The sequence below is a fragment of the Zootermopsis nevadensis genome, unplaced genomic scaffold, assembly GCF_977971745.1.
Source record: "Zootermopsis nevadensis isolate Lab colony 2312 unplaced genomic scaffold, Znev_1.0 Znev_ptg000007l, whole genome shotgun sequence".
Taxonomy (NCBI): Eukaryota; Metazoa; Arthropoda; class Insecta; order Blattodea; family Termopsidae; genus Zootermopsis; species Zootermopsis nevadensis.
Window position 1 is genome coordinate 10389701 of NW_028259139.1, and position 19628 is coordinate 10409328.

Genomic DNA, 19628 nt, shown 5'->3' on the forward strand with positions numbered 1-19628 from the left:
AAATGCTAATTCTGATCAAATTGGTAGTTACTGCACACTAGTTTGAATAATATTTATAGTAACTAAACCTGTGCATAAATAATTGGCAAGTGTAATAAGGCATACATAATCCACATTCCATTAACAAATAAGATTACTTAAACGCCCACTTCTACCTTCAAGCATGTTTCCTCTCGCCCACTCAATCTCGAAATCTCTGCTCATAGACAAAGCTTTCTTTTCACGCATGTTAGGCATTTTTTCCTCCTTCTATGGATATATGTCGGTGTCACGTTTATTTGCTATTTAGCTTAGACGAAGTCATTCAGCTTCAATAAAGGAAAAACAGAGCTCTGTTTACTTTCATTTGGATAAAGCACTTATTTACTCCTAGTTAAATGATGTAAATTAAAGTTAAAATTTCACTTTATTGAAGTTGGCTGCAAACTTACTTAATGTCCTTTGTATTTCAGTGTAAGTCACTAAGAGTGTAGCGTAGATGCTTGCACATTTAATTAAGCAAACTGTATTATTAAGCATAATTTATTACGTATGATTAAATTTAGAATTAATTGCTTACCAAGTTTTGTTTACTAGTCGATTCTAAAGGGTTCTGACGATGGTTTATTAGTCTGGATTAGTGATTTTTTTATTTCGTTCATCGTCTGGTATTCTAGGACAACACAAAGTTTGGAAAACTGGGAATTTTCGTCCTCATGTTAGGTTGTTCAGTGATTGAGGACGAAGACAGATCCAGTTTTCCAAACGTTGTGTTTTCTTAGAATACCAGATGATGGACTACGCCCCAAAACTCAATAATCCTTGAAGTATGTGGTCTGTTAATATTTAATGCCCCCTATATATTTTCTAACTTCTATACTCATATATTTCATTTCCTTTGAGATATGACGACATTTCAGATCGCCATACCTAAAAATTGTTCACATTTTCTGTATATTTTAGTCGAGCCTTCATCACGCGAATAGCTAATTAACGTCTGTTCCACATTTATACAAACTTCGCTTTAAAAATAAAATGAAGTTAATATATTTGTTGCCCAGAAAATAAGACTTGAATCAAATGTAATTCCTATTAACCCTCTTATTAAGTACTAAAGATATACTGGTATTAACGGAAATGAGACACCCACTGAAATCATTACATAAAAGTTGGAGTATTACACGTCTAAATTAATACCACAAGCTGACTTACAGTTTCCATACGAGATATTTATATCTTAATTGTTTTGGGCTTACTAACTTGATAAATACTTGTGAGAACATATTTTAGCTTCGAGGACGTTTCTTGAGCATTCGGATAAGCACTACTGGCAATTAGGAATACAGAATACCAGTCTAAACAAGTATTTGACCTTATACCTCGACTTACATTACACGACGCTAAAGGTCTTAAAATCCCATGTTTTATTGTAGAATTCCGACAAGACGCAACATAGATTCGTTGGTTGGAGCATCCTGTATCACCTTTACTGTGTTCACTGAAATCAAACTAGTCATATTTCAAACAAAATTTTATTTTAACAACCAACAACTTTAAACACGTAATCTATTTTCTCGAAGAAACAGACGCTTTTTTAAATATACCGAATTTTCGTTGAAAATTATAGCTCCCACGTTAAGCGTGTCTAGACTCTGTTTTTATATCTGTGGGTGAAGTCTGATATCTCAACTATCCTCAACCAGATCCGATTGAATTACAGACATACGCCTTGAAGATGGTAGTCGTAACGCTCACCGAAATTCTGGCTATACTAAAATAATATACATAAAATATCGTTACAGAAAGTGGTCACGAAAACTTTTTAAGGAGAAAATGTGTACAATTTTTATTTTACATTTTTATCTTAAGTTTTATAAAAAGATAAAGTGACAAAACTAGAATGTTTTGAATATCATGTTCATAAGAACAAACAACCTATCCTGCATTTCTTAACAAATCCCTTATTAATCACATTTTTTACGTAGCGTGTGTTCCAAATGGCATCAGAATTATAACATTTAAGTTCTCAGCTGTAACGGACTGTCTTGATCTGTGTCCAACGCAGGAGTGGAACGATTACAACCTCATGTGGAACGAATCGGAATTTGGGGGAATCAAGGATCTGAGGATAACGCCCAACAAAATTTGGAGACCCGACATCCTAATGTACAACAGGTAAAGTAACACCACACAACAGTGAGGTCCGTCGTCCGTATAAATGCGTGATGCCTCCTTCCTATGTGATGTGTACAACGTGATGTAATCTCATGTATTGTTCAGTGCTATTACACTCAAAACGAAAACAAACATGTCCTATATTGATATCTAGCCTACGTGAAGAAGAGAATATATAGATGCTACTTAAAATGCTCGTGTTCCTGTGAAGAAACTGTGTGAATTAGTATGTAATATATTAAAATTCATTCTTCTGAACTTTACATCTCTGATTTTGTGTTAAATTATCGCAAGCAGATACGTTTGCTGGAAAACTGTAATCAACAGTACAGATATCACAATACATATTAAAATAAATAAATTTTCGTGAAATCATTTTGTTTCACTTCAGAGTCTGGAGTGTTTTAAACAACGACTTTTCGAAGTTAGTTCTGTTCCCGTCTTCTGGTTATCGGATCAGTAGGAAGACAAAAACCTGTAGACCCCATTGTCGATAACCTGAAGACGGTAGCAGAGTCAACTTCTGAAATGTTGTGATTTAAAACACTCAGACGATGTATAAAATCTATAATGCTTCTGTGAGAATTTATGTTCGCATTTTTAAATACGCTCCATTTTGGAGAATGTTTGAATATAAAAGTTATGTCCTGCGTTCTATGCCTCATTGCAAATTCTCTGCAATGAGGCATTATAGAAGGATTTTGATAAAGCTGAAAATTCAGTAGTGTTTACTTATTGATCTAATACGGGTTCAAACAAAACTGGTCAGGTAATAGATTGTCGTGATGCAACTTCGCATATATTTCATTAGATTCGTTAATTACTCTTTTAAGAAAAAACAAAAGGACGTAAACATATCATTTTGTGTTCATTTCAAGTGCTTTATATACAGATTACACATGACATGTTACACTGTTGCGACCAGTAACAGTACACTTGTGTATTAACTGACGTGTTTTTCATTTTGAGTGTGGTATTCTTTACTTTGCTACATGTTGAATGTACTAACTTCAATTATGTTTCAGTGTGTATAAACTACATGATGAAGCAATTTTTAATTGTTGATATACGTATATCGTAATCAAAATCTTTAATTTTTTTAAAGAAGAATTATTTATTATTGTACTAGTAGCCTTTGAACAGTTACATAACTTAAAATGCAACTTTTCCGAGAGACGTCTTTGTAAAATCAAGACGCACTGCATACGGCTTTATAGGTAAGAACAAATTATCTGGTACTTATAATAATCCATCTAATATAATAATAGAAGCATTTTCTCCGAAACGTTGCATCTCTGTAGCATACGTACTCTGTGAACCAATTGTTTGCAAAACAGACAAGAGAAGGATGAAAAATTATTCCACTTGAAAGGAAAACTTATTTACTAAAGCTTTAGTGGGCGTTTTTCACAATTCTCTATTACATTGTAATAGAAACATTGGTAACAAAATAATGCAGACCAAGCTATTAGCAGTTATAAACATTTTGTTACATAATTTTAAATTGAAAAGACTTTTCAACTTCAATAATGCTTCTCTGTTCACTGTGTTTTGCTGTTGATGTTATCCTGTAAAATGATCCAAGCTTGAAACGTTATATCTTAAGATGATTTACAGACTTTACAATCTCCTGCAGAAAGTCAATAAAATCCCAGATACTTAAATGACGAGTGATTGTTAAAGAGAACTGGCCGGCAACAACGAGCCACCTACGATCACGGTATGATGGTCCCTTGTTTTAAACCCAGTAGTTTTTTCCAACCTACTTAACACAACTGACGTATTAGTAATTACAGCCTAATACGTATCACGGAATTTTTTAATTACTTCGAGTTGAGCGTAAGTTGAATTTTATTTTTAGACATCCAAGTTTCTCTCATAGGTCACGTGAAATAATGTACATTTAAGGATAATACGTCATAATTTTGTCTTTACAGTGTTTTAAAAAATGACACTTTTCATTAAATTTGAGTTCGTGTCACAAACACATATTCACATTGTTGTGTTTTAATATTAATTGCTCGTAAAAATTTAGTGTCCTGTACAAGATCTCTCACTATTATTACGACAATTCGTATTTGCTGATACCTTTTCTGTACCTGTTCAGTAAAACCGTTTAAAATACCTTAAATTAATACACAATTATTGCACACGAAATCACAAATTGTATCCTGAATAAGAAATTTTGCATCTTGTCAATATTATATAAAAAGTTTTATTTCAATTACACATAAAGTTTAAATTGAATACCCTTCCTGCAAACTGAATTTATCAGATCTAAAGAACTATATTTTCAGACAGTGATCAAAATGTATTCCAGTGCACCAGAAGAAAATCACGGTAATTCATATGACCTATTCTGTTCTAAGATTTCTTAATTCGAAAAACATACCTTGGTTACATTTTGTATGTACATGATGAAAGCTAATCCAACTTTTTGGAAATTTGCACATTTTTGGCTTAAACAACATCTACAAGGAAATTTTTCGAACAGCTTCACATATTCAAGATATTCAGGAGAGAAAAAAAAACAGGTTTCATGATGACGTAACTAGGCGACTGACTTCTGGGATGTTGCACCGTGTATTCGGATAGAAATTTACCGACATTTCAGAAGGGCTTGGTACCCCACCTATCTGGGAGACAACTGAGGAGACAGAAAGGACCTCTGAAACGTTGGTAAACTTCTACCAGACAAAACGGGACAATGTCCCAGAAGAATCATCTTCATACTCGACGCTGTAAGAACCTGGTATGTCATGACACATCTAGTTAGCAGCATAAACAATTTGCCATGACGTTAAAAAGAGCTCAAATTTTAAAACTTATAACAATCATTTAATTTGTGCCTGCGTATGAAAGCAGTGTATTACAATCAGGAACACATACATTGTCCGATGTCTTATAAATTTCTACGAATAAACTAAAATTTCATATAGATATCCTGAAATAAGACATATTTTACGTGACCGTGCGATATAAAAATTGGAAATTTCTTCGTGTGTCGATATTTATTTTTTCAGTTGTTTGATCACAGTTCCATCTGCATGATTTGACAACCATTATGTGTTTGTAAAAACATCCGAACTTCAAATCATAATAGGCTTCCCATTAAGAGTTGAACCCATCAGTGTATCTTTTATATATATTTCTAAGGACGCATCCAGCTGTAAATATTTCTGCATGCATGTTGGAAATCGTATAAACGTTTATCAATTTGTCTCCTCGCCAAAACGGTTACATAAATTGTATTCTCCTCTGTCTCGATCAGAGGTGAAGTACACTGTTTCCGCATTGCATGAAATGTCTCATCGTAATAGCAACATAGGAGTTAAGGGATGAATCCGTCAGAACAGAACTGCCCGATCAATTTAAGTTTGGTGGGAAGTACAAACGACAGTTAGCCGTTGTTGTGGGCCACATCACAATTTAAGTCTTCCGTCCCAACGAGGAACAGCCCAGCCCCCACTCTGAACCCATCATCCGTGACTCTTGCTATAGCCCCTTTCTTAGGTGACACTACTTGTCTCTTAAGTCCCAGAGAAAACCAGTTCACTTGACAAACTTGAAATTCCCTGTTCAGTTTTCAAAGACTAGATTTAAACTAATTTTTAATTCTCAGCTTATTATAAGATACTTAATACTCCGCAGAGCTACCAAGGCCTGCTTAAATATCACCTACCACGTGCATGGAGTAACAGAAAAATTATTAAATAAGTGTCTAAATTATAGTCAGTTTCTGGGTCGAGATTTGAAAGCGTGAAGTTTAGAACATGAATCAGCAATCTCTATGAAAATACGCGACTTTTCTTAAGCATCTGGTTGCTAGGCAACCATAATCAGATTATGGTTTAAAAGCTGTGTTCAATGCCTTTATCTTGCTTGGCAAAATTTTAAATCATGAACAGACCAGTATTTGGCGCCAAGGCTTCAGGATGCACATAGCTTCCAGGGAAGATGGCGGTGTTGCGTTCCTCCGACACGTTGTTAAGAATCTACATAAAGTAGAAGACCTCAATCAATATTTTCACAACAGTTATAACCTAAAATCTCGTACGTCATCAGCTTTCGAGGACTTCGTTCAGACTTGTCATCCCTTGCTTTCAAGGCGAGGCAACTTTATAATAATATCGTATGTATATTTATGGACTTTGGACTGCAGAAAACAAATCTAATCGGTATTCCGAAGTCTGACACAACTAGATCGTATGAAGATTCATTTTCGCTAAAATAATACTTTTAGACTGTAATCGATTTTGTAATGATAGATGTTAAGAGAATGAGCCGGGATATCTCAGTCAGAATAGTGACTAGGTACGGGCTGAATGACCGGGGTTAGCCTCCTATTCAATGGGTACCGAGTTCCTTCCCCGGGGGTAAACTCGGCCGAGGCGTGACGCTGATCACTCATTACTAATCGCAAGCAAAACATTAGACTTATAATATTGACTTATCAGAGTCTCTATAGCTATGGAGGATCGAGAGTGTGGGTAAAACATTCCTCGTTGGGAAGGGAGAGTCCCTGAGAAAATCTGTCGTCAAACAAGAAATGAAATCAAACTTAAACTCATATTACCTTTTTAAAAAACCATATACATAAATTATATTATTTTAAAATGTTATTTTATATCAATAATTTAACGTCCCAAAAACACATTTAAGTTTCTGCCATATTGTCTACCAATGTTTTGATTAAACATGTTAAATTATATTAATAAAGTTTGATAGAACATTTTGGATGATATTGTATAAACACTGTTATAAAATGAATTCATAATTTAACTTTATATTATATATTACTTCCTGAATTATATTATATTTATAAAATTTTCAATAAAACTCGGCCTACCTAGCGTAGAGTCATAAATAAACGAAATGAATAATTTTGTTTTTAAATCTGTTATTGAAATAATCATTTAAATTTCTCCTCTCCTCCCTTCCTTTCACATATTTTTTAGCCTAAAATTGTGTGTATTATACTGAACACTGAGTAGTGTAACCTGATAAAACTACGCTGTTTCAAAACTGCATGTGTGTAGTGTAGACACACAACATTTTAAATGTGTATTTAGGCCCATGAGCCCATCGCGTCTAACAAATAAATTCCCTGGCAATTTCACTATAATACAATAATAAAAATAGTAGAAAAATCATCAAAAACACTATTTGTCACAGGTGTCATGAAGTCTAGTTATTTATTCCATCATCACTGTCTGTGAACGATGACAATGTTCAGTATTTCTCAATTGGTGTTATATTAATAATCAGTAACAAGTAATTAGATTAATTTTTAATACATTTATACTGCCACTCATAGCAGAACACACCCAGGCACTTCAAAATCTTCTCTTACGTTACCGCTGATATATCATTTATGCCATTTTCTTAAACCCCATGAAACTTATAAAAAGGCAAAAAAATAAATGTAGACTAGTCCTTGTAGTTTACACATTTATAGATTCATTTTCGTACTGAATTTTCCAGACAACTTTTATAAAATCCCTTTCTTACGTATCTTACCTATAATTTCCTTCTAATAATCGAGATTTTGGTCTGCCTTATAACGTTTTCCACTTCCATCCACAAAATTAATTTTATAAATATATGTTATCTTATTTCTTAAACACGCCCACATAATCATGACATTTTAGTTTCTATTGTGTTTTATTTTAATCAGTTTTTATTTTATTCCACTTCACACCTATTATACTAAGTCAGCTGTCCATAATAATTACTTTTTGTTGAATTCAAATGCGTTACTCCCCATCGTATGCTATCATTCTATACAACATTTTTAACATCCCACATTGCAATATAAGTGGAAAATACACAGAAAACAGAAAAACACGACATTAAAATATCCTATAAAATAACTGTTCAGCCAGTAAGAAACACAACACGTACCTAAAAAAAGAAGCGAGTACAGAAGTCTATTTCAGACATTAAATATGAAACAGAACGTTCCCATGACTACAAAGTAACACGACCCACAATTAAAATTGTTACAAGTGCTGATGAGGGTTTCGACGGGACCTACCACACCAACGTTGTGGTCAGACATAACGGTAGCTGCTTGTACGTTCCACCGGGCATCTTCAAGAGCACATGCAAGATAGACATTACGTGGTTCCCCTTTGATGATCAACATTGTGACATGAAGTTTGGTAGTTGGACCTATGATGGCAACCAGGTAGTACCAACACAACAAGCTGTTCAGTTGGATGTGTGACGTCGTTCGTGTTCCATATTTCTACTACTGACCCATGCTCCTATCTCTCTCTATCTCTCTCTGTGTCTTTCCACAGACAAAAATTTGCACTAGAAATTCGTACTTCAGGTTGTATATTAAACCAGGGACACGCCAAACATAGATTCATGCCTCATTTTCAAACCACTTTTTTAAATGTTAGACATATAATAAGATTCTGGATCTAATATAATACAATGAAATGTTAAATATATGCTTCCCTAGGGAACAGTAAGCCTCATAATTTAAAAGGTTAGAAAGCAAATACATCTAATGCGAAGTCATATCTTATTTACAGTCCTAAAGTAAAAGAATTATTATTAACATTGCTTTATTTATAAAAATTGTGTTAAGCTCGGGTTATGAGTTTAATTCTCCCCCACTTCAAACTGTGAAACTCTACTCCAAATAAACGTATGTACTATTAGTAATATCTATTACTATTCAAGTTGTAAAATAAGTAAAACACTACGAGCGGAAGGATACGAAACGTAATTTAGTTGTTCGCCTGTAAACGTAGGTAAGCATAAATCTAAGACTAAAAGGTAAATTACTTTTACTCCATGACCAACCAAACGCCGGGTAGAGATGAAACCGAAGATCACAGAGGAAAACCTGGTCAAATAAAACTTCGTCCACTAAAATTCTCAGCTGAAGTCACCCGGGTCTATGTAGTGAGAAGCCAGTGTCTAACCACCTGAGCTACCTCACGGGTAGGCACAGGAAAGACGTCATTAACAGTCTTTCGGCCGTACCCGTACGGGTAAAATACAACCACCGCTGTAATTTTCTTTGCTGGTTATATTTTCTGCACAGAATTCGGTCATATTAAATTACTTCTACCAAAAATATTATAATCCGACAAAAAATATTTTATCACAAGATTAATACTTTAAAAAATATTTTTATAAGAAAATCAAACGAAGTAACGTAAACAAATTAATATAATCACTTATATTTGCTTAATTACGAAACCTACGAAGCGTTAAAACCTAAACACGCATTGATTCGCTGTAAGAAGTACATGTATATACCAGGCCATACATGAGTGAACAGTCTTTTTTTTCAGTTCCTTGTTTCCAAGAAGCAGCTTACAAGAATGATGATTTTATAACAAAAATTAAAATTGTTACTTATTTGGAAATTAAATAATATAACATGATTTAGTCTAATTCTATCTGAAACATAATTTCATATTAAAGTTATAACAATATTGCTGCGTTGTATATAAGTAAATGTATACAATAGGCCAAGGATAAATAATCACCAACCAACATTTACCTATTATGTAGACGTCTAACATTTAAAAATGTCCTCACAGTCATGTCAAAAATACATCAGTTTCCTTGGAATAATGACCTGATAACCTTACATCATTATAACTGACAATTCTGTTTCAGCGCCGAGGAAGTGCTTGCCATATTCGATTTAATTTAAAGTATGTTACCACTCTTGACGTTTGCAAAGTGTTCTAATACACGGTACCTACACTGCAATTATAAACTACGCTGCCCACTGTTTGATGTTTTTTTCTTTTCGATATTGTTAGGATCAGTCGATCAATTAACCGAAGACAAGACTCGATACAACTTCCGAAACGTCGCATATTTAATGTATTTCAAACAATATATATGTTCTAAATAAACCTGCAGTAATAAATTTAATTATTTTTATAAATCAAGACAGGGACCAAAGTAATTCTTTGACTACGAACGTACTGTTGTGTTTTGTCTTGGATTTGGAAGAAATCGTATCTAGTGAAGGCCAAATCCAATGTTAAAGTTTGAGTTAGGAGCAGAAATTCATATGAAACATGTTTCAGTCCTTATATATATATTGTAAGGGTAAAACGTGCAGTCAGTATCATAAATCGGTTGTGTTAAAGAGCTCCTTGCAGATAGAAAATCATATTTATCATGATAGAAGATATATCTCAGTTGAACCTACCCTGTAAGTTCTGAAAAATATGTAGGGACAATAACAACTGTCTAGTCTTCTTGTAACAGTTTAATGCCTCCACAGATTTATTAAAAGAAACGAAAGATGTTTGTTGCTATAGATCTTGATCATCAGAACGGTTAAATATTACCATAATCATCTTTAGCGAAGAACCGTTGAAACTATCTCATGTTTAAATGTCTTAAAGAATAATTTATATCACAATTCTGAATAACTTCGTCACACAAGTCGTCATTTTAACATTTACTTCTGTGGGTTTAAATCTAATATGGCACTTCACATTCTGGTTCTGTATCATTACTTAGGCTTCTTACCAGTGTCTGGCAAACCTTCGACTCTACAAACAGCGGGTAAAACTTCAACTCTTACACAGAGTACCATGTAGTGAACACTTTTGTGAATGCTTTTCTCTTTCCAAATATCTTTTCTTTATAGATTTTTCTAATTGTAGTATTACTAATACACAGGATATTCGAATACGATATTCACATAGATCGTATTTTATAAATGGTTTTATTATTTTGGCTATGCTTCAAGCTCGACTTAAAACTTCTGACAAGTTGACCGGGGATGAATTTCGTACTTAACGCCTTCTTTTTAAATGAGAAACGGAACTATGAATATACTATATGCTTGTATAATATGGAATCTGCCTAAGCAACTTTATAAAAGGGCTGGCTGGTTTGTACAAAGCAGTGGCACTGTGCGGCTATTTTATGCCAGAATTTATTTAGTGTCATTATTATTTTAATTTCATTATAACACAATGCATCTGTTCTGTGTCCGCTTATTTGCCATATAACTGTCTTCACCGATTCACAGTTAGGATACGTATATTTTTTCGTAAACATATAAAGGACAAACATATCGATTGCTCGTCAGCTTTTATTTTATTTTATATTGCGATTATGCTTCTGGTGCATTTAATTCATCATGAGGGGACACCGTGATTTTGAACACTATTTTGCATGGAGCTAGACTACACAGTGACGTTTCTTCATCTAACTTTGTCGGAACAACATAAATCCCTGGTACTACACTGTTTCCTTTACCAATGACTCTTCGTATTCATCCCGTTAAGAACTATACTTAACCCTAAAAAAATAAATTTTATTAAAAGCAAGGAAGACATATGCACCTAGACTGTGCCCAACTCTTTTTTTTAACTGAGGAAAAATTTGTTGCGTGGCCGATGCAAGAAGCAGGTTAATCTTCTAAAAGTATTTAAAAAAATTCATACCTCAGGCAACATATATATTCAGTTTATATTACCGGTATGGAAAGAATCAGAGAAGTATTTCTTGATGACCCGAAAACTGAAACTAGTGTAAAGAAATTAGTGATCGAATCTGTCAATACAATTATATGTCACCTGAAAAATAAGATAAATTTCTTACATGTAACTAGCATAAAATTTATCACAGACAACTTATTACAGTTTAAAGAATCAAATACATTCACAAATCCTAATTTGAAATATGTGAGTCCATTAAAATTTGTAATTAAATTCAACATAATTATACAAAAAGCCTTCATCTATCTTTCTGCTCACCCGACAAAGCTAGGAGTTGAGACGTCACGACAACATTAGTCAAGTTCTGGGCAGGTCTGATTTGTAGAAATACTACTTCTTAAATGCATTTTGTCACTATAAAATTGCTTTTATAAGGTAATAGTTTTGATCCTATTGTACACAATGCTCTGTAATATATATGTGCATTCAGCTAATGTTTTGTGCATGGATGTTAATTATTTCAACAAAGTTGAAGAACGTTAAATGTATAAACATATTTTCTTTCTCTTTACAATATATTTGTTTTTTAAATAATATATTCGTAATGCACGTTTAGTACCTTTTGTACACTGTATAAGCCTAAATATATTATGTGAATATCTTCCTTGGTTTCAACAAGTAACGTAAAAGTTTCTTCCATAAACGAATGCAAAGTCACACATTTGCGTTGATCACAGGAAATAGAAATAAATAAAATAGGAGGTCAGGTTGGGACCAGTGTCAACGCTTACTCAGACGTTCCTCAAAGTCGCTCAATTTGCTCTGAAGTTAAAAATTCTGGGCACAATCTTTCAAAGCACGGTAATCTCGCAAACGTATTTCATTTTCCCCAAGAAAAAACTTTAAGTTAACAGAAACAAAATTATTTCCTTCCGTAACAAAAACCACTTAATCGGGCTGAGAGTTTAGTCCTTTCCAACATAATAATGTAGTTATGAGCGTAAAATTGAATTGTAACTACGTCGAATTTAATTCCCTTAAATGTATCTTAACCAAACATCTGTTTCCAGCCTTTGTTATATGAATAATTCATATTATCGAATGGATATTCTTGTATGTATAAAAACAGTAACTATGTTTTTGTACACATAGACTCCCCTCCGACTTTAAGTATTAAGCCGTCTCATGGCTCTTCAAATATCACTATTAGCTTCATTGTTCTGTTCACAATGCAGCAACTTCAATAATAGAATGCTTATTACGCTGAAATATTCAGATAATATGTATATAAATGCTTGAAATTATTCATGAAATTTCCTATATTTTATAGGCTACCAGAACTGCGAACATCAACAAAGTTACATCGATCACAGATATGGGTACAAACGGACACACAGACATAGCAGAGCTAACAGTTGCATGTTTGCAACTTTCAAATTTCGAAGACTCTTACAAATATAGGAAATACTTAATTTGCAAAGAAAATATTCACATGTAAGACTTGAGGTTCTCACAGCGGTGAATATGAAGATTTCTGTCTTCTGGGTTATTGCGCTGTGTAGTCTGGTCGATGTTAACCAACGTTTCAGAGGTCATACTGCCTCCGTCATCAGGGCGATCGCCCTGATGACGGAGGCAGTATGACCTCTGAAACGTTGGTTAACATCGACCAGACTACACAGCGCAATAACCCAGAAGACAGAAATCTTCAAAATATTCACATGACAATACTAAATCACTGTCATGAATCTTTTGAACAGTATTAAAATCTTAAACAAAACGAAAGCTCTAGTTTATACTGACACAAGCTAGTACTTATCTACGTGATAGCGCAGATGTTAATGCCGGCTATTAAACAGAATGGAATGTTTGTTAATTCCATTTCTCACCACGTAATTATGCGCCTTTGTTGGAATATAAAAACGAATGCAAATCAGACGTTACATATTTACCTAATTCTAAGGCAATAGGAAATTTAGTGCTTTTATGAGTCAGAGATATTAGCTAAACACTTATTGTCATATATGTAAACCTAAATATTTTAAATTTAGAGGCAAGCTACCATCACAAAAGTTTAAAAATGAACCCCGGTATTCTGTACTCTGGTTATGAATTATGTAACGATTTAGAATAGCTGGTAATCTTTCTCTCCCCTAAAATCGTAAAATATCATCAATTCAAAACAAAAACCCTCTTTATCAAATGTTATTATCTGTAATTAGAACATTCGCACCACCTTGACTCTTTAATCAGTACTAACTTCTCTTCTTGTCTAACAGCTTATCTGAGAGTATGTTACATATATATTAGTTACAAAGCTTATGTTTATAATAAAATTAATTTTTAGGATACAGTTTACAATTGCTGTATGAAATAAGACCGTCAAACAACAATCTGACTTTACTTCGATAAAGTCAAACTTTTTATAAGAATGTAAAACCTATCGGTAACAACAATTTACAAACTCTAGAATGTTATGATCGAGGCGATGCCAAACCACACAGAAAAATCTATAAATCTTCTACGGTCTTCTGAAAAAAAAATTATAATTTACAAGAGTATTACTCTTGGAGTGTAAAACTTACTTCGTTGAAACCAAGGCTTGGTACGTTTTGACGCATATTTGGCATGCACCAATACTTGTAGAGAATATACGCAGACCTAGTTATAAAACGTAACTGAACTAGAAATACCTATTAAATTGTCTTGCTGTGTGTTGTCTTGATCGAATGGTCTGCATGTAACTAACCATTTATTCACGTAGTTAATCACCAGTTATTGTTTCTAGTTGGACCTAGTTCTCAACTCGGAAAAGGGAGGTGATCTCTCTGACTTCATCACCAACGGAGAGTGGTATCTAATAGGTAAGTCAATGATGAACGAGAAACTATACATATTCCACTTGCTTTAACAGTCAATACCTCTGTATTTATGTGCTTTATATGATTCTTAGTGTAAACAATAATTATTTCCTTAAACAGCATTAATTAATTGTTCTTTTTAATGGTAAAATGTTGTTTCTTTTCGGTACGGACTGAATTTTCAAATATTATTTAGACAGGCTTCCAGAACAATTGACTGATCTTATATTTGTATTAATTCGTGATTTCTGATTTTGCGCTATGAATAAAACGGTTAGGAAAATCAATGAGAAAATTTAATTAATCGCATAACTGCCCACAAACTGGAAAGCACAGATCATTTTCGCAACCAACAGAGCCAGTAAAGTTACTGACTCTGATATCTGAGTTTGTGAAAACATTCTGCAACAAGATGATCAAATCAAATAATATATGAAAAGTAGAACATATATCACACGTGAGAGATACGACAAATGAGCACAAAAGTCTGGTTAGGAAACGTCGAAGATCCTTATGTACATGAGACAGAAATATTGGAATTATTGTTGGAGATATAGCATGTGGGCTGGATTAATTTGGTTTAAGATGGAGAGGAGACGCTGGCTTTTCTTAACAAGGTAGCAAAGTTTTGGGTTACGTAGAAGAGGGAGTATTAACTAGTTGAGTAACAACCACTTTTTATTAAAAGGCCCCTGCTGTATGGAGTTGCACATTTCACAATAACTGAGAAATTTAGAACTCCGCAGAGCACCTTCTGTTACGAACGAAATATCTCAACTAGAAACTGACTTATACTCTGAAAATAAAACTACTTTCAGTCATTTGAAACAGGTTTCTTACAAGTCAAACATTATTACGCTCTTCAAATGGCTTCACCACTGAAAAATACATGCACACTGCCATGTGAACATACACAATACGGCATCATTTACAAACTAAAACGCAGCCTGCAAAGGATTAAAACTACACTGCTTTGAAGTGAAAACCGTAGGTTCCAGAAAAAAAGTACTTCAGGTTGCCTAATTGGAATCGGCGTCATAAAATTTCTATAAATGTACGACACACAAGTTCACAGAATTTAAGGTTAGGGTTTCATAAATATTGTCTTTATTAAAGAAAATGGGCTTTAAAATTTTGTAGATTCGTATTAATATGTTCTTCAAGGACATAAAGGAATACCAACATTTGGTAAAAAATATCACAAAATCAGAAATTACTCAGCTTATGTGTTCCCGTTAAACGCATGCTTAAGTAAAGCCATCTACTGTGTATTAATTCTTAAACACAGGATTTTGTTACACGTTAACATACAAAATTGTAATTGCATTTTACACCTGGTTTAGCCTAGTATAAAACACTTGAAGTTTTAGAGCTAATTCTATTAATCCAATCATTGTTTTGTGTTTAATATTTTATTAAACTATTTGTATTTAACCTGACATTTTATGAACGTCGTTAAATTTGTTTAAAATATGCAGGAATGCCGGGTAAAAAGAACACCATAGTATACCAATGCTGTCCGGAGCCTTACGTGGATGTGACGTTTACAATCCAGATTCGAAGGCGGACACTCTACTATTTCTTCAACCTGATTGTACCCTGCGTACTCATCTCGTCCATGGCTCTGCTTGGCTTTACCTTGCCCCCCGACTCTGGGGAGAAGCTCACCTTAGGTGAAGTATTACCCCTCTTCAACGAGACTTTTTCTTTTTGGCACTGCTACATCAGGTATTTATTCCTTCATTCGGCCCTCAGAGTGACAGTGGAATAAGATTGGTGTACAATAAACACAATATTTTTTATTATTAATTAAAGATATATACTGTTATTTTATTTTATCCATTATCTTCGTTTGTTCTGGTGTTCTGTCGCTTAGATTCTAACATTCCCTTCCGTGTATAATTGCACTCTGTTCTCAGAGTAAAACAAACGAAGAAGCTATAAAAGAGACTGGTATTTTGACTAGTTTCTTTATGCGTACGATAAACTATTAATTTAAGTATTTTTAGATTTTTTTCTGTATCAAATGTGTTTATCATTTCATTTCCTGTATGATCCTTCATAACATCAATCGAAATTCACAAAATTCAGAATTCATATCCATCATCAAAAACATTCAGATGCAAATATTTGTACACTGTAAAATAAAATATATAATTTATGCCCAAGTTGAAAAATATCACTGATTAATATCAACAAATTACAAATTCAGTTTTAATCAAACAACAATTTAATGTTGCATTTAATTTAAACAATTTCGAGGGATTACACCTATGATTTAATTGCAGTGTGTTTTGTTTATTGTACACCAGTCTTAAAATGACCCTTCAGACATATGAATTAGGTACGTAATGTTCACACACCGGACTTTCATTGGAATTCGCAAAGGGGCAAATCTGTACCTTTGGCACAGACATAAATTCCTTTCCTAACCCTAAATCTGAAATATGTTAATTTTAGACTACTGTGCGATGAATTTAAAATCCTTCAGGAAATATCTTCACATTCTATGAAATTCAACATGATTTACGTTCCACCAACGTACTGGATCACATACACCTAAGCCCTTATTCCAATATTAATCCATATGTGATTATAAAAACGGTTCATTATTTCCTAAACTCACTAAAATAATTTTCAACGTCAGACGAACAAATACCACTTTATGTAATTTCCATTACGAAATTGATAAAAATATCAATCTAAAAGTTAATTTACGGGTGTTGAATTAGGACAATTAAACGTTCGATATTTTTAGAATAACAAAAGTGTGATAGACAGTAACTTCTGAATGTGCAAGATCTAAGGCAGCGAATCAAATTCGTTGTGAAAGTTTGAAGCAGAACACGTTAACTTCCAGGCACCTGTCCATCACATCTCTCTAAACTTCCTAGTTGAAAATGAACAACATAATGTTGCATCCATATCAACAATTTCCTGCTATTACTTTTTTCCCCATTTTACAGACTTTTCCCGTCTAGCGTCTTTACAGATAACATTTTATATCAGCCGTATTACATTATTTTCCAGAAAGTTCTACGCTATTTCGTTCACATTTAAATATTTTATCTGCGAACAAGTATAAACTAACACACGAAGCTCAAAACTGGCTTTCATAATTAGTTAGAAATATAAATCTTATTTATTTTCTATTGCTTCTCCCACTCACATTTAAAATACAAACGAATCAAAAATAAGTCTCCACTGAATGTCTTTTGCGATGGCGTTACGTAACTTCTTTCTGTCTTCTAATATATGTCGTCTGTCTTAAAAGTCTTTAAATGTTAAAACCTTACAAGTTCGCAGATTAGTGGTAAGTCCTCCTACCGGATCGACTAGAATAGGTGCCTCCCACGCACAAACTTTCCTGAACACGTAGGAAGATCCAATCTTCAAAACGTGGTGATTACCAACGTTTCAATATGTTTAAAACTTTTCATACAGACGATAGACAAAGTAAAATAAAGTAAAGGAGTCGACCATACTCGTGTACTAATTTATTTTGTGTTAGGTTAGGCCTATGTATTCACATTCTTATGGACTATTAAAATTAAACATCCAAAACCTTATTTTGACTCCAGGTAATTATATTTGTTTCTTTACAAGGAATCACTCCCTTTTAGTCCATCCCGTACCCAGTAACGTCACTGAGCTAAATATTTTGGCCTGTATATGTTTCCAAAATCACGTTAATTTCCATTACGGTGTTTAATTGTAATTATTAAATTAGACAATAATTACACAATTAAATATGTAAAGCACCCTTTATACTAATTTAGTTACAGTTCATTTGGAGCGACACAAAAAACATTATCCCGTTTAAATAAACAATGCTGGACGCGTGTATTACTTGAATGCAATATGTCATAATTACGCATTCGTGCAGTCTTCTCTCGTTCATTTCTATCAATACAGTTTCAACGCTTACATTGCCATGTGTTAGAGTGTTAACACGCTAGAATCAACGACACCTCATAATTAGATGCCGGACGGCACTACACTAAGGCGAAACAGTATGATACACTTATATGGCATAAACAAATATATTATATGAAATTATAATATTGATGATTTTAGACAGGTACTTATCGAGGTGTGAAAAGGTGTCCTCAAAAAACGAAGTGAACTTTGCATGTCGTCACTTTTCATCACGATTATCAACTTTGATTATTTAATATTACAGTGAGTGAATGTTTATCCAAGTAAACCAAAACGTCAGTTTATAAAACTTTTCTCACCTAGCAGCTATAAACCTTCAGTAAACCCGAATTATCCCTTAAAATATGACACGGTAAGGTCACTGAACCCCTTCATTTTATCCATAATAAGCGAAACTTGAAAAAACAACCCAAGACTTCCATATCAAAAGTACAAAACGTCCAAGCGTCAGACCTGATGACGTAACTGCACATGTCACTACGTCAGCATCGTATGCTGTGTGGCTAATCGTTCCAGAATTAGAGGCTGTAGCGTGCGACCAGCGAATCGGAAGCTCGGACTGTGTACAGATGTCGTCCTTTGAGATAATTTCATTGATACTTCACTATCAGTAGCGGCACGTGCGATGAGAAGTTGTTTCAACACATCAATAACAGGCGTCCCAGTTTCGTAAAATATACATATCATGGCTTTCGCGTTAATTTAAAGACATGTGGCCACTTATGCACACGTATGTATATATCAAATATTCAACAGAACCAAAAGTTAGACTTTTAGCTTGTGGAATAAGTCAAAGTACATATGTTTTTATGGCTTGCGAAGATTAAAATGGAAGTATTTTAGTCGAAAAATGTAAATGGAAGAGGTCACTAGCAAATCCAAACATAGATATGACGATAATATTAAAACGGAGCATAAAGACACAAGGTGTGAGGGTCTAGACTCTAAATTCAAGAGGCTCAGAACAGGGTTCTGTGAAGGGCTGTCTGAAATACGGTATGATCCCTCGGATTTGTTTTAAAAAAGTAATTTTGATGAGTATATGTATAATTACATATTTATTATAATGTTGACGAGCGACTAGAAGTCTTGGAGGGAACGATATTTTAAGATAAAATGGAAAGAAATGGCTAATATGTTAAGTACAGTGTGGTACAATCGATGGAATTTAAATATGGTGACAGGCCGTGTGAGGGTGAGGAGGGATTCTGGGTAATGCTGGTAGCGTACCCAC

The 19628-nt window shown here is 33.8% G+C and overlaps 1 protein-coding gene across 11 annotated transcripts in view; it reads left to right on the plus strand.

Annotated features, from left to right (window-relative positions):
- The window catches only part of nAChRalpha6 (nicotinic acetylcholine receptor alpha6), a 79163-nt gene that overhangs the window by 44707 nt on the left and 14828 nt on the right, over positions 1–19628 (plus strand). For all 11 annotated transcript variants that reach the window (XM_087344239.1, XM_087344243.1, XM_087344247.1 and 8 more), the window contains 4 exons: positions 2045–2154; positions 8164–8344; positions 14383–14458; positions 15934–16128. In XM_087344239.1, the coding sequence (XP_087200365.1) occupies positions 2045–2154; positions 8164–8344; positions 14383–14458; positions 15934–16128 (562 nt within the window). The remainder of the gene's footprint in view (positions 1–2044; positions 2155–8163; positions 8345–14382; positions 14459–15933; positions 16129–19628) is intronic.